This window comes from Puma concolor, chromosome C1 (genome assembly GCF_028749965.1).
Source record: "Puma concolor isolate L17-30 chromosome C1, mPumCon1.1.hap2, whole genome shotgun sequence".
In the NCBI taxonomy this organism is placed as follows: domain Eukaryota; kingdom Metazoa; phylum Chordata; class Mammalia; order Carnivora; family Felidae; genus Puma; species Puma concolor.
The window spans coordinates 120,830,377-120,856,368 of NC_141674.1; the positions used below are offsets into that span (position 1 = coordinate 120,830,377).

The 25,992-nt window shown below is 40.7% G+C and overlaps 1 protein-coding gene across 2 annotated transcripts in view; it reads right to left on the minus strand.

Annotated features, from left to right (window-relative positions):
- INSIG2 (insulin induced gene 2) overlaps window positions 1-24,640 on the minus strand; it is a 55,693-nt gene extending 31,053 nt beyond the window's left edge. The window contains exons 1-6 of one of the 2 annotated variants that reach the window (XM_025932982.2): window positions 24,519-24,639; window positions 18,074-18,460; window positions 11,086-11,210; window positions 7,491-7,657; window positions 7,227-7,326; window positions 3,987-6,248 (exon numbers count right to left, since the gene is read on the minus strand). In XM_025932982.2, the coding sequence (XP_025788767.1) occupies window positions 6,207-6,248; window positions 7,227-7,326; window positions 7,491-7,657; window positions 11,086-11,210; window positions 18,074-18,317 (678 nt within the window). In that variant the 5' untranslated portion in view covers window positions 18,318-18,460; window positions 24,519-24,639 and the 3' untranslated portion in view covers window positions 3,987-6,206. Of the gene's footprint in view, window positions 1-3,986; window positions 6,249-7,226; window positions 7,327-7,490; window positions 7,658-11,085; window positions 11,211-18,073; window positions 18,461-24,518 lie in introns of those variants that run through there. The other variant, XM_086718444.1, reaches the window with a different exon arrangement.
- Between the last annotated feature and the right edge of the window lie 1,352 nt (window positions 24,641-25,992).

The window sequence follows — 25,992 nt, forward strand, 5'->3', positions numbered from 1 at the left end:
GAGTTTTCGGCCTGTAAAGACAAATGAACAGGCAGATGGCATGATCTCACGGTATAAAAAGGAAGTGGAGAAAGCTGAATCAGGGCAGCAGACCCCTGAAGCCATAGCTTCTCCCTCCTACCCCCAATCCATAGAAATCACAACAAAAATTAAAAAGACAAGGAATCCATAACTATATTGTCAAGTAAGACCGTATCCTTCGTGGACCAAACACTACAAGGAACTCCTGGAAGTGAGAAAACAATCCAGAGCAGAGAGATGGAGAGAAACCACAGTTCCGAATACGAAAGGAGGGGACTTGCTATAAACACGAAATCAGAGATTCTAAGCTCAGAGGTGGCTGATGCTCTGAGACGGAAACACCAAGAGTAACTGACCTGATGCATTCAAGCAGGCTATTGTGGAAGCAGCCACCTGGCCAACTACATGTCTACTCGCCCACCTTGGACGGGGCAGAGACAACACAGTATCTGCCCCCAGGTGAAAGTGGTAGGAGTGGAGAGGCATGGCAGTCCACCCAAGCCGAACAAGGGAGCACTCACATCCAGAGACAGGCTGGTGATACAGGCTCATCCTGCCTTCCCCTGCAATGGCTCTGTAGAAGAGTTTAGAACTTAAAAAAAAAAAAAAAAAAATTTAATGCTTACTTATTTCTGAGAGACAGAGACAGCACGTGAGTGGGGGAAGGGCAGCGAGAGAGGGAGGTACAGAATCTGAAGCAGGCTCCAGGCTCTGAGCGGTCAGCACAGAGTCTGACGTGGGGCGCAAACGCACGAACTGTGAGATCATGACCAGAGCCGAAGTCGGATGCTTAACCAACTGCATCACCCAGGTGCCCTGAGTTTAGAACTTTAAAAGAAGAATAATTACTAGCCTCAAAAAATACAAGAAAAATATAAGAATGGCAACGCATTTCCACATAAATACATACATACATACACACATACATAAATAGCTTTGAAATTAAAACTGTGACCACTGAAAGTAAAAGCCTAGCGATGGCTGAACGCTGAATGATACAGCTGAAGAGCAACTCACTGAGCTAGAAGATCCAGTTAATTCTTCTAGAGTGTAGCACAACAGAGAAAAGCTAAAGGATACACAGAAAACAGAAACAAAAGGTCTCTTAAATGGAGGAATTTGAGAAGAATAGAGAACAAAAGAATAATAAGAGCAAAGACAAAAAAAAAAAAAAAAATAGCCCAGAATTAAAAGAGGAGATGTCTCTGATTGAACAGGATTAATAGAAAAAGACCTACTCCTCTACATCAGAATATGTAGGATGACGAAAAAAAAAAAAAAACTAAAAATAAATCAATAAAAGAAGGGAGAAAGGACTCTAATTAAAATCCCAATACAATCAAGGCAGCTGGATAAGTATTTCATTCACATGGTCAGGAGGACTACAGATCAGATCTTTCTTTCCACCCCACCTCTGAGATTTTTCCAGGTAACACCAACACCACTGTTAACAGCTGGTCACCCAGGCCTTGGGTCTCCACTCCGCTGCTGTGCTTCTCCACCCACTTCAGGGAACTATGTGAACAAAGTTGTTTACATCGCACCTTGGACCTCAAGAGTTGGAAACGTTCCACTAAACTGCTGACTACAAACTCTATTTGTAGAAGCCTATGACCTTCTTAGAAAAAATGTTTTTTACCTCAAGATGTGCAGTCCTTGTAGCTTACCTGATTGTTTCACACTGTCAGGTCAGCACTGCTGGTTCACCTTCCTTCTCCAATTTGCCTGGATCCCAAGCAAGACTCCTGATCTTTTGTTAGGAGCCTCCATTAATTTCTCACATGGCCGTTATGCCACGTCTTCCAACAAATTCCTAACTAGAATCAATCTCTGCCATCACAACTGCCCTAACTCCTGGGCTACTGAGCCCCCAGACACGGCATAACCAAGTTGACTGTTGGCTCCATGTCAAGTGTCTCATCTGGGGCCTCACTTGAGTCCTTGATGGACTCAAAACCGTCTAGAAATTCTTTCTTCATCTTTTGTCAGTCCCTGTGTCCATTCTTCATAGAGGCTGTCCAAACCTCCACCATCTTTCAAAGTCCTCTAGCTCACCTCAGCTCCCCTCGCTCATAATAAATGGCTTAGTATATGATCAGGCGTTTCCCAAATATCTTTTGAGAGCTATTAGTATACAATGAAATATTTTAAATGTGAAGATACAATAGGTTAAGAAAAGCATTTTTTGGGGTGCCGGGGTGGCTCAGTCAGTTGAGCGTCTGGCTTTGGCTCAGGTCATGATCTTGCGGTTTGTGAGTTCGAGCCCCGTGTCAGGCTCTGTGCTGACAGCTCAGAGCCTGGAGCCTGCTTCGGATTCTGTGTCCCACCCCCCCCTGCTCCTCCCCGACTCATGCTCTGTCTCTCTGTGTCTCAGAAATAAATAAACATTAAAAAACAAAAAAAGAAAAGCACTTTTCAACATAAACCATACATCTCCTTTATCTCTAAGGTTGGTTATTCCTTCCAACTGCACTTCATACTAGCAGCTCTCCTGTCTGGAACTGCCTTCTGCTCTGGCTTGAACCACATCACTCTTCTCTTTCTCCTCCCACTTGTGACAGCACCCTTCCCACCTCCTCCAACCCCTCTGCTAACATGCCAGCATGCCTCAGATCTGTCTCCCTTCACGGTAACATGCTCCCTAGGGGATCACACCCATGCCCACAGCTTCAAGGACCATGGACATATGCCAACAATGACCTCCCCCATTTACATCCGATAACCCAGACTCAACTATCTGACTGCTTATGACGCATCTTTACCAGACGTCCCCGACATACCTGGACCTCAACTTATCAAACTAGACTCACTAACTTTACTCACTCATCTGCTTCCCTATATTCCTCTTTGGTTTACAGAAATGCCATCCACCTAGTTTTCCAAAGAATAAACATTAAGTCACACTTCCTCTTCCTTCACCTCCACGCTCACGTCATCAAGTTCAGATGACCTAGTCCAAAATGTATGCCAATGTTTCCCTTGCTCTTTGTTCCCCAAGTTACAATATCTCTCTGACCTCAAACATGCTCTTCATCTCACACGAATCCACACCAATGAGTGGCATCTGGGCTGCACATTAAAACCGCCTGCAGAATTTATGAAGATCCTAAAGTGCGGGGCATACCACAGGCCAATGATTTTAGAGTCTCCAAAGGTGGAAGCCAGGCATTAGCATTCTTTACAAATTTCTGTATAATTCCAATAGGCAGCCAGATTTAAAATGTTTCCAGAATTGAAGATGTTGAGCACACAGATTCAAAGTGCATAAACAATGAGTTAAAAGTCTTCAGCATGATGGGAGCAGTGGGAAACCAGGAACCTAGAATTCTAAGGCCTGATAAGATGTTCTGGGAGAAAAGAGCAGACTCTTCCAGATGCACAAAGCTAGGACTCTGCTACACACAGACCATCACTGGAAGAACTACCTTCTGAAGAATACACAGTTTGATTCTTCAACAACGTGGGTTTGAGCTGCACAGGTCCACCTACACGTGCATTGTTTTTTGATAAACAGAGTACAGTACTGTAAATGCATTTCTTCTTCCTTATGATTTTCTTAAGAACATTTTATTTTCTCTATCTTTATTACAAGAATACAGTATATGATACCAACTATTTATGTTATCGGTAAGGCTATGAGTAGTTAAGTTTTGGGGAGTCAACAATTATACATGGATTTTCGACTGGGTGCAGGTAGCACCCCTACCCCCCACATTGTTTCAAGGGTCAGCTGTACTCCACTGTGAGCCAAGATCAGAGAGGTATTTAATACTGACCAAGTCTGGATTCCACCTAGAAAATACAAGATGTGTGAATGTATGCACCACTGAGAGGTTCCAGTGACCTTAATAAAGGTAAAATCGCTCCATGCAAAGAAATACATTTATAACAAAAGTATTAGCAGGATTCTGGCTAGTTAACTGTTTTCTTGTGCTTTTGCAGAATTTAGTCTCAGTTTTCAAGCATTCAATTTCCAGAACTTTAATAAAAGGAAGCAATGACAATGTAGCAATGTTAAAAGATGTTTACCACTTTCTTTCATTGCAAAAAAAAGATGTAATATATTCACATTCTTATCAAAATATCAAAACAATTTTATTTTTGCCATCAATATCTTGTTTTCTAGATGATCTAAAAATAATTTAAGAATTCCAAAATGATAATCATTCAATTCCTATAACACTCGACTTGGTTCCCTTTCATTATTTCTTAGCAAATTCAACCATACATGTTAATTTTATTAAATTAATCATCCGTATTAGATTCTAAGATTTACCACAGGGAAGAAAAAAAGACTCTTAACCAAGATGATAATTATATATTTAATACATCTTGCTTTTAACAGCAATTTTCAAAGTAAACACATCATAGACCTTATAACTTATTAAAGATTTATAGTGCTTACAAAGTTGATTCTAAAAATATACCTTATTTGTTCTAAATGAATAACATTATCTGGAAGATAGAATAATAAATTATAGTAGTATGTTTACCACCACTATAGTTAAGATTGTGTACATATATTCAATATGAAATCCTTTTAGGATTTTCTCACTTTCAGCCTTAAAACGTAAAAGCAGATTAAAGTTTGGCATACAAGATCTCAGACTGATAGCAATGGTTTTAAAACCAAAAATTACAAGATATCTAGTTGACGTATTATGAGAGCATGGGCACATGCACATACATTTTTACATGTACATCCTCTCTCTCACTCAACTCAGTGCACGTGCGCGCGCACACACACACACACACACACACACACACACACACACACACACAGTAAGCAGAAAGCTCCACCCTTTTGTATCAGACAACTGCCATCAATAAAAACTGGGAAAAAATTTAACTAAAAATATGTTTAAACCACACTTACATGGTTCCAGGTGTTAGAAGGAGATGCACAAAACTGTTATCAAGATCTCTAACATGCACAATATGCCATCTCAGTACATTCTTAAACAGGCTTAAACTACTCACTAATGGGCATATGAATACCTAAAAAGTGATGTGCTCATCCATTCCCCAGATGGCATTCCAATGATAATCAGTCACATGACCCAGCCTGGTTAATGTGGTTTGCTTTACAGAGCCCAACAGATTACAGAACCCAGGAGAATTAGAAACTTCATTTTGATCGGTCTGGGGTTTTTTGTGTGTTCCATGTGCAAAAGGAATGGGATTCTGTATTACAAATGACAATATCATTTAACACTTTGTGGCACTGTAAAAGGTCATTTTTGTATTTCTAAAACACATTCATTCCAGCTAAATTTCCCAATGGTACCTTCTTTTAATTATATATAGTCTCGCAGATTAGACTTAAAACAATTTAATGCTGATAACCTCTCCTGCTCAACACTTTTAGCTCCAGTGTAATTCCTTTTTTGGACTCTCTCCAGTAATGCAGGTTTGAAAATGTTCTACAGACGTTCATTTTCATTATAAATTAAAATACCCAAAGCTCTCTGAGACAACATTAAAATAGAAACTAACCACACATTAGGGCACCCATAGCTCATACTGCTGTGATTAGAAAAATAAAAAGGCACAACAGTAAGCAAAAGAGAATATGCCAGCTTTCCATTTTTGTTTTTCTTTTTTTTTTTTTTTTGGCTTTCCTCCTATTTTATTTCACTAAGTTTATTAACAGTTCAAGCATTCTTATACTCTGCATGACAATAACAGAATATTTTGGCACATCAACATTGTGATACAATATATGGTATGTTTAAAAAATTAATTTAAAAATTTCATCTATTAATGAACATGTTTTTAATGTAGTGCATATATATTTTATAGTTATTTAAGTCAAATACATAAAGGTTTGTAACTGATTTACAGATGAAGCAATCACAGATTGCAGTAATATATGCGTATGTGCATGTATATGCATATGTGCATGTGCGTATGTATGTGTGTGTAAATATACATATATATGTATATATACACGTATATACTTGTGTATATATACATATATATGTGTATATACATATGCATATATATATATACACACACACACACACACACACACACACACACACACACACACACACACACACACCTATACACCAATCAAGGGGAAAACTGCATCCTAGCAATTTTACAGTCTGACGTTTTGTTGGTATAGCTATCATGCCCTTTTCAGCTTGTTTTTCTGTACAAAAGATATATTTTTGCCTTCTTCATTCCTGATGAGATTTTTCTGCGATAACTTTACATTCATACTGTAAAAATTAAAAGGTTAAAAGGTTAACAGATTAAGGTTTATTTGGGATACCAATTTCCATATAAACTAAAAATTAATACTTTATTAACACATGCCCACTTTATTTGCCAAAGAATCTGAGAGTTATGCGATGATTTGAATTAAATGACAAATGTGATAGGGAAAAAGAAAGTTCACAGTCTAGAAGTGAAAGGAGACATAGAAAATGCAGGCAAAAGACAAGGTTACTGCATTTCAAGCAAATAACAACAGTATGATTCAGATCAATCTTACAACATGAAAGGAAGCAGAATGGGTTTCTTTGAGTGCTCAGTAAGGTGAATCAGCAAAGGAAAGGTCATGAACTTAATGACAGGACTGATACAGTGAATTCAGATAATATTTTCTCAAATAGCTTTACAATTTCAAGGAAAAAATCTGTTACATTAGCAAAATCTTCTGGTCAAAACAGTTATTTTAAAAGTACAGCTATAGATGTACACCCACAATTCAAAATAAAGGAAACTAGGAGGCTTAAGATAACTGGGTGGCTAGATTATTAAAACGACAGTAACATAAGCCACTCAATTCGCCTAGCTGGCTACAACGATAAAAGTGACAGCACTTATTCATGAAACTGCTGTGGCCCTTGAATGCTTCTGTCTGACCCTTGCCATCTATGACTGGGGTTATCGACAATGTCCTTTTTCTTTTTAACTAAAATGATCAAACACCTTGATTTGCCAGAGATGGTCCTGATTTATAACCACTGAAGCAACACAGTTACTAGTCATGTCTCTTTTCACCTTTAAAATTGTCTCTTTGATGGAGTAGAAACCTATAGATTAGTTTTTTAAAATTAGAGGATAAGTCATAGCACCTTATCCGTAACACATTTTAGTTTTTCTGTCCAGTGGTTCCTCTGACTTCTAGTACGCTTGGTTTGGAGAAGACCTGTCTCCCATCTCAATAACAGATGAAATAAGCATCAGCTTACCATTGCCAGTTGTCGACCAATGTTTCCCATTGTTATGCCTCCAGCAAAAAATATACACGGTAACCAAGAGCGAACATAGAGAAAATCTGGAGATGTATATCTAGAACAATAGAAATGTTTTTAACAACCCACCGAGGAAGTACAATGACACTTATTAATGGAAATAAGCTGTTACTCTGTAAAGTGGCTAACCCATTTTAAAAGCTCAATTCTGAAATCATTTGCCATTTATTTTAGGAAACAAGCACCAAAAAGAATACTTACTGATAAACACCATTATAGACTAGCAGTTGAGTGACCAAGGTTGCCAAGAAAGCAATTCCTACTCCAAGGCCAAAACCACTTCTAGATCTATCAAATGTCCACCACAGTCCAATGGAGAGTGCAGCCAGTGTGAGAGACAACTGTATGTTGTTATCAAAATCCACTTTCTGAGATCTGTGTTAAAGAATCATCTTAAAACTTGTAGCCACATAACACCACCTGTTCGTTTTTCTAAAATAAGAGATGTTCCTGTTGGGACGGGAATTGATTGCTTATTCCAGAGCGTGGTCAGTCTTTTCATACAACATATTGACACTGGGTGATACTAACTCTCTCTGATATTTACTAAAGATACACAGAGCGCATGATAATTTCATTAATAGATCCCACCTACCTGTAATTCCTTAAAAAAAAAAAAATAGCACTCTATCTAACAGTCACAATTATAAGATCAGACCCATTATTTGAGAAATGCTTTCTTGGCTAAAAATGTAACCAGAAGCCTCAGAACACAAGTATTGCTAAAGGAACATACTTTTGCTAAAAAAGAAACCAATATCACTTCTCAAACAGGTTCAGAATTACTTGAGAATCATACAAGAACTTGAAAATAGAAGAGTTGACAGCTATTTAACAGGGTACCACATTCTCTATATGATTTACTGACAGACACATTTTATAATAATGCAGTTCAGAAACAAGAGTACCAAGGACACAGTATCCCTTTCTATTATGTCAACTGTTCTAGTTTTAATTTGTTGAGGATAAAGCCTTGAAGTGAACATTATCTTGCAACCTGCCAAGCTATTTTGGTGCCTGAGACTTTCTGGTATAGGACAGTTTGCTCAAATGATATTTTATTTCCGTCACCTACTTAAGCATCTATTCACAAATGTACGGCCCTTTTCTACTCCAAAATCTCTGGGCAAAACGAAGCTTTACAAATTCAATTTTCTCATTTCTTTGCTAGAGGATTACACTAAAGGAATTAATTTCAAGTATCATTAAAAGGGCATTATCTATGTCCCAAAGGCCACATCTTGGCACTATATCCAGCTCCCCAGGGGAGACTAGATATTTCGCCAAGCTAACTGGCCATGCTGCAACTAGAGAAGAGAGAAGAAGTTCAAAAAATGCATACAAAACTATTTCTTACTTCCTTTTAACATCCTGTTTACCACCATCCCCCTTCCTCCACCACACCATCTGGTATCTCCAAAACCTGGAATTCAGGTTTGCTTAACGTCTCAGTATCCGAGGGCTATTGTTGGCCACTCCCTCAAGGTCATTTCTTGATTAGGCTTGACGTAACAAAAAACCTATAGTTTATTGTATGCTTTCTGGAAAAGCTTCCTTATTCTTTAGCAGGCATTATACCTAAAACTCCAAAGAAAAGGTTATATGCTCTGATTTTTCTATGCAATAAACATGCGTTTAAAGAGCAAAATTTGATATTAACTGAGTGCTACCTATGATAACTAAATTAACTTCATTAAGGGTCAAAGCAAAATAAGGTAAACAGGTAAAACACATTAATCTGAAAAATAGTATCATGTCATTTCTCAAATCTAAGGGACCTAATATCAAGTCTACATTATAAATTTATGCTAAAATTTTGCAAACATTTTGGATTTTACTTAAAGGGCAGGCAGAACAGTTAAAACTTGCTATATTCAAGTGTTTCATTGACAGAGAAAGAAAATGACCAAAGCAAAAAATTTAAATTAGACATATAAAGGTTTTTAAATCCCAGAAAAGGCTATTTAAATGTCTCTATTCAAAAACACCTGAAACATCTACAGTAGAGCCATCTAATCTACCAGTTGGAGAGGAATTTACACGCTTATAGGGCTCTGAAATAGAAGAAGCAGCCCTTCGTAGACTCGAGTCAGGATCTCCGGGGTCCGGTCTCAGCTCTGTCCTACCTTGCGGTATGAACGCTTTAGCAAAGTACCCAACCCCTCCAGCTTTCATTTGTCTTACTATCTTTATAAAGAAAATGTAGAACTGGATGATTGCTAGTTGTCCTCTAGATAGAATATTCCAGGAGTCTATCTTTTTAAACCCTTCTAATCACTAGATATGTTTGTTATAAAATCCTAAATCTCAAAGATGTCACCAAGCTAAACATGTTAGGAAATTCTTTCATGTAAAAGGAAATGGGAAACCAAAATAATAACCGCCACTGAGGGCCTTCCAAATTCACAGAGCCCTAAGGGCTAACACAATTGGGAAGAGAAAGGCGATGTGTTTGTGGAATCGAGGACCCTATCGCTTGCCTCCATTCCTCCTCCCAAGCCTTTCCAGAATACCTCAGTGTTTTCTGTAAAAGACAAGGAATCTACCTGCCACGTGACCTCGCCTCTCTCCAGCTAACTGCCAGCCCTGAGCCTGGTACAGAGCCACAGGAGGGAACCCTGGGCAGCCTGGCCCGCATTCCACGCTCATCCCAGCACCAGAGCTCCTGCCCCTCCACTCTCTAAGCCACATCTTCTAGAAAAAAGGGATGACTGAACTAGCATGTCCCAGACTCTCTTTTACAAAGGAAAGTCAGAGGTGGGGGAGAAGAGAAGCAGGGAGGATGACAGGATAAAAACCTTATGAGGCCAAAACGTTTGTTCTGGGGTTGACATTTTTCTCTGTGCTGTGGGGGAGAAGACAGTGGGGAGAAGGGAAACAGAGGCCACTTCACCCTTCTAGCAAGGACACTATAAAAATACTCATTCAGGGGCGCCTGGGTGGCTCAGTTGGCTAAGCATCCAACTTCGGCTCAGGTCATGATCTCATGGTTCGTGAGTTCAAGCCCTGTGTCAGGCTTTGTGTTGACAGCTCAGAGCCTGGAGACTGCTTCGGATTCTGTGTCTGTCTCTCTCTCTTTGCCCGTCTCTCACTTGAGCTCTGTCTCTCTCTCTCTCTCTCAAAAATAAACATTAAACAGATTTTTAAATAAGAAAACCCAAAAAAAATAAAAATACTCATTCATCACAAAATAAATTGTCAGAATCCTTAAATGATCAAATTTTAAAAATATGTACCTTAGGCAAAAAAGTTCTTTTTGGTCAATGTCCAAGCTGAATATTTTTATTATGCCACCTTTAAGAACATTTATGTGGTTTGCTGGCATTGATTAGAACCAATAGATGAGTCTGACTTTTTCTGAAAAAATTACAGGTTCCTTAAGTTAGAAACAAACTAAAAAAAAAAAAAAAAAAGAAGCCAGCATGAAGCCACCACATGTCCTTTTTGGCAAGTCTTAAATGAAAAAAGAGGAAAGAAATCCTTTGAAAATGTACCTGTTTCAATCTCAGAGTTACCGAAACTATACGGAAGTAATGAAGCTACTTTAAGAAAAACATGCACAGTTTTTAAACATGAGAAGTTTCTAAGTGATACTGAAGATGTAAATGAAAGGCTCTACCCCTCCCTGTAAGCCCACAGCTGCTCCTGTGATGTTTCAACAACACGGCACACATTCTTTTTCTGGCTAAGGAGACACAGCACAGTTTGACAACAGTGAAGTTGCAAGGGACTGTTTAACCTTTGGTTTGTTGGAGCTGCTTTGTGATTATGCATTTTGTTACAGCGGAAAGGATACAGCGCTGGCATGATTTATACCAACAAAGACGGCTACGCACCGCATCACACTGGACCACTCTCTTTTAAATTTATGTGGTTCTCCTAGATGCCTGTCAATGCAGGGGTATAATAACCCAATCACAGCTGTGGAAAAAAGGAGAAAAAAAAAAAATTAAGTCATCTCCAATGCTATACCGGCAAAACTTAAGCTAAAAGAGCTACAACCCCCATAACCATTTGAAAGACTGTTTAAAAAGCTCTTCAAGTTATTTAACATCAATCACAGATATTTTTAAACTTACGTCCCAAAAGAAAAAAGATACCGCCGCTGAAGAAAGCGCTGTAAATGCTTACCACAGTATCCTCAACTGTAACTGGCAGAGCACCATTTCAGTGCATGATTCACAATTTAGCACTTTGCACTAGATGATTCATGCTACTTTTCTACTACTACTATCCCTGAGATTTGAAAAGCATCAAACCAGTTGGCAGTTAAGCAATGTTCTCTCTAAACTACATAACCATGAAACATGCTATATAATGCCACAAACTATCTAAAGAAAGCTAGAAGCGTAAACGCATATAATAAGCTCATCACACACACCGTGCTCGTTTGGATGGCAATGGCTGTCCTGCTACACAGATTATCTTAGTTCCTCCAGCTTGTCTCCTGCACCCAGTGCTGGGTCCCAACGTTCCCCTGCACCCTGGCCCTCTAATGAGACTCTAGGTCATATTGTCAAAACGGGGAAACTTACAACAGAAATCTACATTTGAGCCTCCTTCTACACATAGAAAAAACTTAGGAAATATAATCTATAAGAACTATAAATTTCAGTTAAAATTTAAATTTACTCTTAAAAAGATAAGGAGGAATGATTTTAGTACATTTCTTAGTTTTAGAAAAAACATCTTTAATGTTAAGTGTGTAGTTATGAATAACTGTATGCAAAATGTCTATGATTGAGACTCAGAATACTTGCACCCGATTTTTAATTAAAATACTTGTCAAACTTCAACATTTTATTCATTTAATGGGAGAGGATTTTAAAAGCTAAGTTAGTCATTAAAAAAAGGCCTTAATGAATCAAAACAGTCTTCAGCAAGTTATAAGGAAAATGTACTTTTACAGATTAAATTAAACAGGAAATAGCTAGGCAGCTTTGATTTGCTAAACTTCCTAAAAACAGAATGGATATGTTGCCATTAAGTTAAAGACACAACTGTTACAATAGTTGAAAAGCATGTTTAGAAGGCCCAATGCTACCTATGATGTATCTTGAAATTACTGTACCAAGATATGAGTGCCTGAGGACCAGGAACCCCTGCCTGGCCCGGGAGTGGCTAGCTATACCTTAACAAATGATGCATCCAATCATTAAGGAAAAATGAAAATCAATTAATATCACAAATCGCAGGCTAGCAGACCAGTGGAGCAGTCTACCATCTGGAGGTGAGCTGCTACAATGATATATCTGTGTCCTAATCTACAAATCTGAAAGCGCTCTCCTGAGTTAGGCTTTTGCTGAGCATAGCGGGTTCGCAGACCATCAAGAGATTAACAACAAATTTCAGCAATGCAGACCTCCAAAATCTGTTAGTAAATTTAAAACTTTCATATCCTATTCCTATTTAAAAGTCTCGGCTCTAAAATCCTGTGAGATTAACTGACAGCACTTCCAAATTTCTACAAAATTAAAATGGCACCAAGCATGCCTAACAGTTGAAATATATCTAAACGAATGCTACCTCTTTTTTTTTTTTTTTCTCAAGGGGTCATGAAACTAACAGCTCATATCATTCCTCACTCTCGCTCTCCCTCTCCTCCCTCTGCCTGTTGCTGAGTGAAATCAACTAAGATCAGGCATTCCAAGTCAATTTTCCTCAGCAGCTGATGCCATAGGTAAAGAATTATCACATAGAGAATACTGACGTGTGTGCAAAGAAATAAGTAAGTAAAATTGACTAGATTTGTATGCATGTGATGTCAGACTCACAAGGGAGAGACAACTGAGGAGAGAAAGCAAAAACACAAAAAGGAATTTAAACTGCCACGCTGCCAACCTTGGGATTTGCCAATAAAAATCAAATCCATTGAGTATGCATGGTTCTCGGATGCTCCCTGAGAAGGAGAATTCGAGGAAGCCTGTCACTTCCCATTAAATGTCTTCTTCCTTCCCTTTAAATAAAGGCATGGCAGAGTCTGATCACAATATCTACAGCTCAGTGAGGCTCCACTCTTTGAGAGCTCAGCAGAAGTATGCCTGGGCCTCTTTTCGTCTTTCTCCACTTTCTTATCCTAACAAGAGAGACCGTTAAAATCGTGCCAGGGTAACATTACATGCAAACATCGTCCTGCTTAATCGCAGGGTTCTCTGATGCAAACTAACACTGCTTGGGATAGATTTAAGCTATTTCCCAGGGACCAGTTACAGCCTACCAAGCCAAAACCAGAATAAGTTTGTAAGACATCAATATTAAGTCATCATGTTTTCTGGATGGAAGTGTGTTTAATTCAGTGATACACTACAAGGGACAGTGAAATCAAATGTTTTGCAAGGAAAGAGGGCTGAAAAAACAAAGCCACTGAACGAGATAGACTTTCATGGAAAACAGTTACAGGATAAGCAACGTTCCATTCAATAAATACTTAAGCTCCCATAATGTCTCCTTCTTGACATTTGCTGGGGATTTGAAAAGAAAAAAGAGCAAAACACGATCCCAGCCCCAAAGTGATCACAGTAACAATTCAATACAGTAATATGTTAGGGGTAGCACGGACAGCGCCTGGTGGGGGCCCAGTCCTCTCTTGGCATGTGCTGAGGGAAAGTGGGGTGCTGGGGTTTCAGGAAAGCTTCACAGAAGAGGTGGCCCTGAGGCAGCAGTGCTCAGCAGGTCAGTGTGTGAAAAGGGCTTTCTAATCCAAGGGAAGCATTGAGGAAAAGCACGGAAATTGCCAAATACCCACTATCGCCTGCAAGTTGTAAGCTTCAAGCAAAAAGGGAGCTTCAGAAAGCCTCAGAGGAAGATAAAAGTCGGCAAGGGCCATATCAGAGACTTCACGCTGCAGACACTGGGAAATCAGGAAATAATGCCATCGAGTTTGAACCAGATGGTTCAAACCAGATCTGGTTTGAACCAGATAGAGCATGTAGGAACACGCTCCTACAGTAGCACCAAGTGCACCACACAGGACGGGGTAGCAGGCAGAGTTCAAAATCAGAAGCCAAAAAGGAAAAAATTGAAAATTCCCATCAGACTGGTAGAGGGCCTGCCTGGACCAAGAAAGAGACGGAGGAAATACAGAAGTTGGACACTTGGAGGTAAGAGCGGGAGGAGTCTTGCGGAGCTCCCCAGGAACTGGGTAAATGACTGCCTGGCCAATCTGGAAAGATTTGTTTTTTCTTTTTACATTAGACATTAGCTTCATAGGTTTGAACATAATTTGGTTACTTAGGATTTTTCGAGTCAGTTTCTCTAGTTAATGTTACTCACACAATGATGGTTATCTTTTTCCTCTATTCATTCTTCAGAAAGATTCCTTTGCAGCCCTCGGTAACATTCAAGAGGTTTCTAACTGATTCTAACGCACTGCACACACAGAGAAGTTAATCAGCTTGAAACACCAGCCATTATTAAATTAAAAAATAGAGAACCATAAAAAGGAAAATGAGAGCAAAGGCAATTTACCAGACTTCTCTACTGGGTGTCCCTCTAGAAGCATGGCTAGCCAATTTTCCAGCACTGTGTTATAGGGAAAGGCAGCAAATAACCAGGGGCCCTTTGGTTTGCATGTAGAAAGTGGTGATTCTGGAGAACCTCCAGAAGGGAGCTCAATCTATGAATATTGTTGGACAGGAAAATGAAAGTACAATTTTCAGTTTTTCTGACTTAAGATGGTTAAGAACCTAGAGTTTTGAAAATGCATTCCAGCACATGTACAGAAAAACATATACATACTTTGAACGCATGTCAACTTGTACGCGCTATGTTTCTTATACCACTGACTTTTTATTTCCTTGATACTTTCCCTAAAATTGGGGGCAGGAGGGGCAGAAATCCATTTTCTACCTTTGGCACTTTCACAAATCTGGTACTTTGCTCTCATTTACTAAATACCATGACCTATCCAACAAAATCAGTAGCAGGGTTAACTGGAACCTAGATTTCCAAACGCCTCTCTACCTTCGCTTGCCCAGTTACCTCGTGGAATGCACTGCTTTCAGGAGAAACACTTAAGCAAGAAATGTAAGTGTAAATACCCCAAACGGAGAGCTGTGAAGTTTGCAAGTGTGACAAACCTAGTGGCTGGGGAAAGGAAGGAAAGTAGGGACAAAGTGACTGAAATGCAGCATTAACATCTGGAATCTTCCTTCCTAAATATGAGTTTGTGGCAAAAGTGCCCACACCACAGGGGAGGACACAGCCCCTGGTCCTCTCTTTAATGGAGGTACAATGAAACCTCAGTCAAGTTCACTTGCCCCCCCGCCCCTGCACCCCCCCCCCCCCCACGAACGTACATCACACAACACGATGTTCCATCCAAGCCCGGCGCTTCATCTGCAAGCTTCAAAAGAGACACCCTGAGGAGAGGGGAGGGTGAGTAGCTTTCTCTTCCCCTTCTCCAGCATGTGACATCTGACCTAGCTGCTCTACTCACTGGCCCTCAGACCCCGGGCTCACGGATACCCTCTCTTTATCTCAGGTTCCTCATTCCCCCAAAGGGGGCACAATGCCAAAATATCACTCCCAAAGTTGCCCTACACATCCCTGGGGTTAAGGGATGTGCCTAGCATGTGAGGAGGCATTCAATAAGAATTTCTCTCCCCTGACCTTCCTTTCGTCTATCCTGAAAAGATGTGTTCTTCCAAGTCCCAAAGAGCTTCAATTAGTAGCCAGACAGTAGCTATGCCATAGGAGAAAATAAGCAAACCAGGGGTGCCTGGGTGGCTTGGTCAGTTAAGCGTCTGACTCCTGGTTTTGGCTCAGGTCTTCTCACAGTTCAGGACATGAACAGAGCACGTCAGGCTCAGTGCTGACAATGTAGGGCCTGCTTGGGATTCTCTCCCTCCTTCTCTCTGTCCCTCCCTCCCTCTTTTTCTCTCTCTCAAAATAAATAAATAAACTTAAAAAAAACTAGAAAAAGATGGTGGGAACACTTAATTTTTCTCTTTTGAGTTTAGATGAAAAAAAAGAAAATATATGAGGGCTAGTAGATATGACAGAGAATGATAAAATATAATTTTGCTTTCTCCTGTATTTGGACTAGTTTGCCTATTCTCTCAGAAAATGTAATGACCTTGGGGCCACTAAGAATCCCTGCCTTTACAAACCTTAATGTGAATATTGTGGTAGCGACATTGATTCATAAACCACACTGGAACCTTACGACAAAAATGCCCTTCAATCCATGCCAATTGTCCACTAGATTCCACGAGGTCATTCTAAAACATCTCACACCTAACTCCTCACTCTTCAACCTCCAGCTCTGGGATGGAAGTCAAGAAGGATCTACATTATACTGCAGTGTCGCTGATATTAAATATGAGACACCAAGTGGACATTCCAAAAAGCAATTTCTCTCTCGATCAGAATTTTCTTCTACCACACAATGATGGCTCCCTTCTATCACTTTCTTTTTTATTATTAATCTATTGGTCTCCGTCATTGGAAAAAGCTAAAGAGTATCCATTATGGAAGCTCGGCATTACAAAGGCTTTCTGAAATGCTCCACCTTATTCATTACACATTGTCCACCAAAAAAGATCTACAATAACTCCTGAAATAGGATAACGATTTTTAAGCAAAGAGAATCTACCTTACGTATCTCTTTAAGTATTCTCTATTCTTAAGCTACATCTGAAACCAAGATACCAAGAAGAAAGCATGTCCAAAAATCTAAAAAATAATAACATGAAGCTTTAAAATTTTTTTAAGTTGATTCATTTACTTTGAGAGAGAGCTTGTGCACACACACAGTCAAGCGGGGGAGGGGCAGAGAGAGAGGAGAGAGAGAAAGAATTCTGAGCAAGCTCCACACTGTCAGGATGCGGGGTAAACCGACAAACCATGAGATCATGACCTGAGCTAAAACCGAGAGTCAGACGCTTAACTGACTGAGCCACCTAGCGCTCCGAATTTGGGTGATTTTGAAAGTAAATTATTGCCCACATGAAGCTTTAAACTTGAATAAAACTACTCCATCTTTCAAGTTTTCATCTACTTCAAAAACAAGGCCATAACACACACAGATCCAACCCTTCAAACCAAACAGTGACAATGATCATCAAAATAACTCAGAGTAAGACTTAATATGAGGTGGGTTGAAGAAAGGATAAAATTAAGAAGTTAAAAGTCTCAACCTGAAGTCAAGCAAGATTTGTTTTAGGATTAAATTTTTTTATTTTTTTTAATGTTAATTTATTTTTGAGAGAAAGAGAGAGACAGAATGCGAGTGGGGGTGGGGGGGCAGAGAGAGAGGAAGACTCAGAATCCAAAGCAGGTTCCAGGCTGCGAGCTGTCAGCACAGAGCCCTATGCGGGGCTTGAACCCACGGACCACGAGATCATGACCTGAGCCGAAGTCGGACGCTTAACCGACTGAGCCACCCAGGTACCTCTTAGGATTAAGTTTTTAATGTTCACAGGTCAGACAGAAATCAGACACGCTGGTACCTACCCAGTGATTCCATTTACATTACATTACATTGTCCCTACTAATCTAAGGACAGAAAGATCAGTGGAAGCCTGAGGCTGGGGGTGGGGAATGGACTGCAAGGGGGCACAAGAGAGTCCGTGGGTGACGGAAATGTGCCACAGACGGGCTGTGGTGGTGGGTCACACAACTGCACGCATTTGCCTAAACTCATCAAACCACTCATTTAAAACGGGTCTGCCGTACTGCATTTAAATTAAAGCCAGGAAAAATAAGTCCTGCTCAGACAACATCAGAACTCATGTGCCCTGCTTGCTTCCTTTCTAAGCATCACAGAAGCAGCCTACACATACCTGAGGCTGTGCCACAGCAGGGCGGCACCCACCACGCTGAAGAAAAGATGCTCGCGATCACGTCGGGCGGAAAGAGCGTCACATTTCTCTGAATCTGAAGTAAATTTAACACTAATGCAAGAAATACTCCAATAAAAAATAGCACCACTCCACGAATCATCAAGTTCACGCTCCTGCTAGTGATAGATGAAATATAGGGGCCACGCTTTTTGGGCCCAGGCGACTCTGTCTTTCCTTCTACCATGGTTTCATAAGTTCAGTAAACCGGCAAGACAAAAAAAAAAAAAAAAGCCTTCCCAGCAGAAAAACCAAATGTCTGTGAATCGAAGCAGGCCGGTGATCCTACAGTTACAGCATCTTGTCCTAAAAGAGGACCTACCAGAAATCCTGCAAGAGATAAGAAACAAGAAATCAATGTTTGTCTAATAAGTGATCCTGCAATTTTTCTGATTTCAATACTAATTAATTTCAAAGTACTAATAATGAAATGACAAGCTTATATATTTATGTGAATTCATTACTTACTGAATAAGAAGTGACTTAAAAAGGATTTTTTAGGCATGATGTAATAAAAAAGTGTTTTTTTTATTTACCTGTATTTATATATTTACCAGGACAGAACAAGTGACCTGTGAGGCTCACAGGTTAGATGAATAATAAAAACAACTTGCCCCACCTCGGAGAAGAGCAGAGCAGGGTACCTGAGACAGTACCACCAGAGTCTGGAAGATTAAAATCCAGGTTTCTGTTTCTTCTACCTAAATCTCCAACCCTATCAGTTACAACAGATGGGCCTGGAGATTTAGGTAAAAATCTGTATACTTTACAAACGATAAAAGAATTAACATATAAGATCAACATATTCTGACTGAAAATTGTGTAATGCCCACAATAACATGGGACTTGCTCATGAGGAAGACCTCCCGAGGGGAACATGACCTGTTTTACTGTTTAACGCTTATGTATTTGAATTTTCGTGCAAGAGCATCTTACAAAACACAGACCACCACCCAATCACCTACATACACATCAAGCACAGAAACCAGACCTGGCCTGCCCTCGGCAGGCCACAGCTGTGTCCCACCCCTGCCTGGACCCAGTCAGCCCTGATTGCAACCCCAGGAGCTTTTGTGATAAATCTTTAATAGGAAGCAGAAGAAAGGACACGAAGAAAATGAAGGGTAATCCATGGCTGGACTCCAAGGAGTCTGAGCCACACGGCTCTTGACTCCTAAAGCTTAGAACTGTGCCAGTACCATCAGTCTAGGTATCTGTTCCTCTAACCAAAGCAATCTTTCCTTTGTGTGTGGCAAATAACATCTGATGCAAAGTGATCTTTCCTTTGTGCGTGGCAAATAACATTTGATGCATTCTATGAGCAAACAAAACCCATGTGTAAACTGGGTACTGGGGAGGGGGTGCTGACTTTAGAAATAATCAGTGTAGGGGCACCTGGGCGGCTCAGTTGGTCAAGTGTCTGACTCTTGATTTCATCTCAGGTTGGGATCCCTGGGTTGTGGGATTGAGCTCCACATCAGGCACGGTGCTGAGCGTGGAGCCTGCCTGGGACCCCCTCCCTCTCCCTCTGCCCCTCTCCCGCTCACACGCATGGGCACGCACGCTCTCCCCCTCTTCCTCTTAAAAGAAAAAAAAAAAAATTCAGTATGAAAATGAGAATATCTGTGAGTCCTAGTAACTTTCACAGCCTATCAGTTCCATGTGATTAACACAGACAAAAGACGTTTTTTTTTTCCCTGAACCTCTGCCACATCCAAAGCTCTGTGCCCAACACTCACAGAGGGAGTTCTGTCCTCAAACTAGTCCTCACAAACCTAACTTGGTCTACAGCATAACTGAGCTCTACAGCTTAGAGGAACTACAGAAAGCAGTATGTATTATGGCTGATTCATGGGAAAATATACTCCAATACCAACTCAAAAGTCTAGAAAACACTTCCTGATCCGCTTTTGCAGACTCTTCCTTGCTGTCGTATCCTGCATATTAGCATGCCGTATGTTCTCTTTACTTTTGCCAAGGTGTTCAGTAGCCACAGAATTCTTCATCATCATCATGGTCGTGACTACTGATATAGCACCCATTGATGGAGGGCCTACTCCATGCCAGACATAGTTAGCTCGAATCTTCAAAATCATCCAAAGGTTAAGTATTACCATCCTCATTTCACAAATGAAATACAAAGTCAAAGAGATTTAGCAAAACTTGCTTATCGTCACATGACATGCAGTATCAGAACTGGAATTTTACCTTAGGTCGAACTCCAAAGCCCATCATCCTCTTCCCTCTAAACCCTGAGTCCCATTCCAGCCCAACTGTTCAGACTTGTTTTTCAGCACATGGATACATGAAAGGGTATTTGGTCAGTGAAAAGATGATAGACATGGAAAAACTAACTCAAGTGTAAGAGATTCTCAACATAAGTGGGCAACTGTATAATAGCACAAAGATCATAACTGTACCAATGTCTTGAAATGTCCTTTACATCAAGGTGTGAAAAGATGTTTCCAAGAAGAAAAAATCCTATGGCCAGTTTGCATACTGTGTAACACCAACGTTTACTGTGTAAGTTCCTTCACTTCCCAGACTTCCAGCAGACACAGTAACCCGCCCCAGCTCCTGCTGTTAAAACAGCCACTCGAGCACAAAGAGTGTATATACATTTTAAGTGGCCCCAATTCCTCTAGCAAATCATTTGTTTATGTCTGTGCTTTTTCCAAAAGCAAGTTAATGGCAAAGCATATGTGGCATTGAATTATGTTTCCAAAAGAGCAAAATAACTTCAGCTTTAAAAAGCGTTGTTCAATTGTGCCAGGCTCAGCTCACAATCACCAGTGTTTGTCAGAGGGCACTGGCATTTTGGGCAGGACAATTCCTTGTTGTGTGGAACTGCCCTAAGCATTGCAAAACACTTAATGTCCCTGGCTGGTCCCCACTAACTGCCAGCGTATGCCCCCTCCCCCACTTGAGACAACCAAAAATGCCCCTACGTAGATTTCCAAATGCCCCCAGAGGGCAGTGCCCTCCCACTAAGAGCCACCATTGCTACAGACTATTTCCTCAAGCTAGAGACTTTCTAAACGATTTACGTGATTCTACCATAGATGTTTATTCAACCTTCCCTGGCAATGCTTGTTTGTAGTCTCGTACTTCACCCCAAAAGCATTCATTCTTTAAAAGTAACACAGTATTTGTTTGGTGTTTGAGTGTTTTTTAAAAGCTAATATTTTGGGGTGCCTGGGTGGCTCAGTCGGTTGGGCGGCCGACTTTGACTCAGGTCATGATCTCGAGGTCCGTGAGTTCGAGCCCCACGTCGGGCTCTGTGCTGAGAGCTCAGAGACTGAAGCCTGCTTCAGATTCTGTGTCTCCCTCTCTCTGACCCTCCCCCGTTCATGCTCTGTCTCTCTCTGTCTCAAAAATAAATAAACGTTAAAAAAAATAAATTAATTAAAAGCTAATATTTTAAAAATCCAAGAAGCTGACTTTGATGACTACATAATAATATAATAGTATATAATTACTGGAGACAAAAATAAAAGAATGCTTTAGAATCACAGTATCCTAAAATTTAAGAAACAGAAGGGAACTGAGAGACCATCTCTATTCTAGGGGGTATGTCAGCCTGATGCAAAACAAAACAAAAAAGTTGTGTGTGTGTGTGTGTGTGTGTGTGTGCGTTTTTCTGCAGAGTTCCACAATTTATACCAAGTACTCAAAAAGTCGATGATCCAAAAGAAAAGTTAAGAACCAGTGATCTAACAGTTTTCTCATTTTACCAGCATAGCAAATGAGACCCAAAGTGGTCAAATGAGGGGACAAGATCAAGACTGTACTACTGGATCTTGCTACCACGAATGTGTAAAGCGTACTCCTGGAAATGACCAGACTCATCAAAGGGATAAGAAATTCCACAAGCTCACTCACTCCCTGCTATCCAACAGCTAAGTTCCTAAAAAAAAAAAAAAAAAAAAGGATGCTGTTTATAGTATCAGTCACACAACAGGGAAGTGAGTTATTTAAATTAAAGCTCTTGGAATTAAGTATCCCCCAATTTGTTTACTTTTACGTAAAGTTCAGTTTTCTGATTACGTATTGGAATTTTTTTCTCAAAACAAAATGTACCTATAACTTTAAATATTACTGTTACATCAACGATAAATTTGATTCTTCACCATTTTTTTTTAAGTCTATATTTGAAAACTTTAGATTACTCAACAAATAATTTGCTGATCAGGGAAGAAGTCTTTGGTATAAAGATTTAAAGAACAGTCCCTCAACAGATCCTCAACAATAATCCTGGTAAGTAGGCAAGCGTATTTAATCCCCATTTTACAAAACAAAAAATGTTAAGTAACTTTCTGAGATGATAATACTGTATCCTAGGTAGTATCAGGACTAGCGCTCTCCCCCACCTCCCCAACACTCTGGCTTCATGTACAGTTCTTTCTCATTTCACCACATTGCCCCACCTACGAACACCATACAAAAACAATCCGTGTGCCACACAAGTGGCAGCTTTTAAAGTCATACTGATAAATACTGTTAATACCAAAATAATGTGTGGGTTTTTTTTCAAAAATTAACAAAGAAAAATCTCCCACGGTACATAAAAAGCTTTTAATCTTCCTTGAGTCCTGACCTACAGTTTCTATAAAGTACATTACTGAACAAAAAGAAAAATAATTCAGATAGTTTAGATACATCAATAACAAATCATCAAAACTGGAAAAACATTAGTTCAGGTATATGACTGCCTGTCATATAATAAAATTAAATCACTACTGCACATCTTTTGCATCATGTGCTCTCTTAATTATAATGGCATTCTCAACATAGAATAAGCATAAACATCAAGAAAAACACACTTACATCAATGCAAAAGTTTAACTCTCCTTAAATAAAAGCACACGAATGTGAATCATAGTCTAGGGACACTAAAACTTCTAGAAAGACAGACATGTGTGCCTTGAAGACACTGCGATTCATCTTTCCTCTCTACGTCAACATCCAAACACAGAAACCATTAATCAGGCAGCACTCACATCCCATTACTACTTTTAAATGTCAAATCTCAGTCATTAAAAAGGTTACACTGTCATTTGGGAATAATTTTCTGATAACGATGAAAACAACTGGTCTCCAAATTTCTGAACTACATTTTATCCTCTCCTTTACTGCCCGATCCACACATAAAAGCAACAGTAGTCAGTTTAAAAAGAATCAACCCTTTCCCAAATGTGCACGATTCACTGCTTGGTCACTTTATGTCAGATGTGTACTGAGAAGTACAACAAATCACACTCGTCAACGTAATGTCCAGAGAAAGAATCAAAGGGGGAAAACAGGAAGAGTACGTGACTAATATTTTTCTGTGGAGATCCTATAATTCAGGGAGCCTATAATCCCTTCACTCATTTTCACTCACTGGATGGCAATCAGAGCCAAGCGCCAAAGTTGGAAAACAATCTAGCCACTGCCTGCTTGGCTGCCTTCATTTTTCCTGTACTTAGGACTGGAGCACGCCTTCCCCTGCAATATTCAGCTCCATCGCAATACTGATCTGGGCCAGTTTCCGTGGCGCAGCTGTCCAGTCTACCCATTCCTTCTTAAAGCATCTCCTCATCAATCCTACAAAATAGTAAGCTCTCCATGGTATATTTTCCTGGTCTAGGGAGCTACACCATACTTTCATAACTTTTTCCCGACACTAACAGGGCATGGGGTCACGATCACTTGTTTTATTAGCACACTTCTCCCCACCCCCCCTCCTCCTCTCCTATCATCCACACCGCTTTCCTTTTCCAGATTGCCAATCCCCACTGAGCAACCCTAAAATCCCAGTAACTATCACCAACCGACTTCTACGTCCTGACAAGAGTTCTCTCTGCATTTACCCACACGCCTACTCCAAAGGTGTCCAATTCCAATCCAAAATGCCAAAGTCCCACTCCTCAACCCAATATCAACACATCTTTCTGCGGATTCTAAACTTACTACAAAACCTACCTTTTGGATCCATCCCCTTCCCAAACCTGAGTCTCTCTGGCTACAAGCTTCCCAAGTCCTGACAGCTCTATGCTTGACAGCTCGCCGACCTCCACCCTCATCAGATCTCCAGGGTCGCCCTTCGCGGCGTCCTCCAGCCTTCTTTCCTCTCCGACACTCTTCCACTGTCCGGAGAGCTTGGGCCTCTCCTATGACCTCCGCCCGACCCCGCTTGTCCCCTTCCGCACCTCCCCGACCCTTCTCCAGGTAAGCGGAGCCCCTTGCCCTTCAGGCCCCATCTGTGGTCCTGGCTACCCGCATCTGCCAGCAAGGTTCCCAGGATGCAAAACCACAAGCAGTTCCTCTCCCCGAAGGCCATCCCCCTCCCCAGGCCGCTTCCCTCAGCACCAAGTCCCCCGCGCTTCGCAAGGGTACCCCAACTCACCCCCGCCTCCGCCATCTTCTGGGACCGGCTCCCGCCCCCCTCCCGCTCTTCCTCCTCCCCTCCCACAACTCCGCCCGACCTCCACTGCGCCTGTGCCGTCGACGAGGAGGCGCTCCGACGATCGGGGCAGAAGAACTTCCGGTTCCTACCGGCACCAGTCGGTGGGCCCGCGAGACGGGGCAAAAAGGCTTCCGGTCTTCGCGCAATCCGAGGCCGCTGGTAGGCGTGGACTGTTTAGACGGTGGGAGGTGGCTGGGTCAGCTGTTGTTTGCTGCTGAGGCCACCGTGAGTTGTGACGAGTCTCCAGACCCTGGGGGCGGTGTGAGAGAATCGCGCGCTGACACACGCACACTCTCTGGGAGGCGTGACCCTCAGCATGTCTCTTTGCTCCAAGGGGAATTGAGGGCTCTGGAGCGTAGGCCGCCGGGTTCTCCCGCCGAGGACGGTGACTCTCAGTATCTTTGTGCTTTTGCTTTTCCTTTCCCCAGTAACTCATAAAAACATAATGGATATTTGACTCATCTCCATGCCACAGCACTTTATAAGGTTTTTATTGATAATCGTTCCCCAGGTTCGATCAGGTAACACCGTTTGGGGACAGTTGTTTTCGTAGAAAGAGCTTTAGAGGTTTATAGCAAAGTAGAGAAAATACAGAATCTTGTAACCCCCCCCCCCTCTTTGTCAGAAGTTGTGCTATAATGTGGATGTGATGAGGTTACAATGGCCTTGAGGAAAGTTTTAGGTGAAATTTGGGCCTAGCACAATTGCTTAAGAGCTTTGCATAAAAGTGTCAGTGAAATTCCTTTTTTCCTTCCTTTGAGCTGGTGAAAAATAAGATGGATTTTTATGTTTCTAAACTTGATAGCAGTACATTTATTTCTGAAAATTAAAGTAGAAATTAAATCTGCAACAAAATGCATCTAGGCAATATGATCTGTCTTGTTTTCTCTAATGTTTCCTCTAGCTTTTAAATTTCTCTCCTATAGGTTTTTACACTCCCAGGAAAATAAGATCTGGGCAGATTATATGAATGGATGAAGAATTTTAAAAGGAAAAGAGAAGGGCACCTAGAAACAACCTGAGGATGTCCTGATACTAAGGCTGTCTGCAAAGCAATATAAGTTCTACTCATCTAGCTCTGCCTCCCCTAACTCATCTTTTTCAAACACTTAGAAATTGCCTTCAAGAAAAGCCTTATGGAAAATTTTAGCCTACAGAGCATTTATTTTAGTTTATTTAAAGCTGGAAAACCTTGGTACATTCAAGGAATTGAAAAGAAGGCAGAACCCCAGAGGTTAGTGGGGGGTGGGATAGCAACTGAGATTGAGGTTGTGTATTAATATCATGATTGAGCACATATTGTGTGTCCGATACCATGACAAATTTCATTTCATTTCACCTGCTCAAAAACCTCTTTAAAATAAATACTATATAGTAGATGAGAGATTAAGGCCAAGAGCTGTGATATTCAATA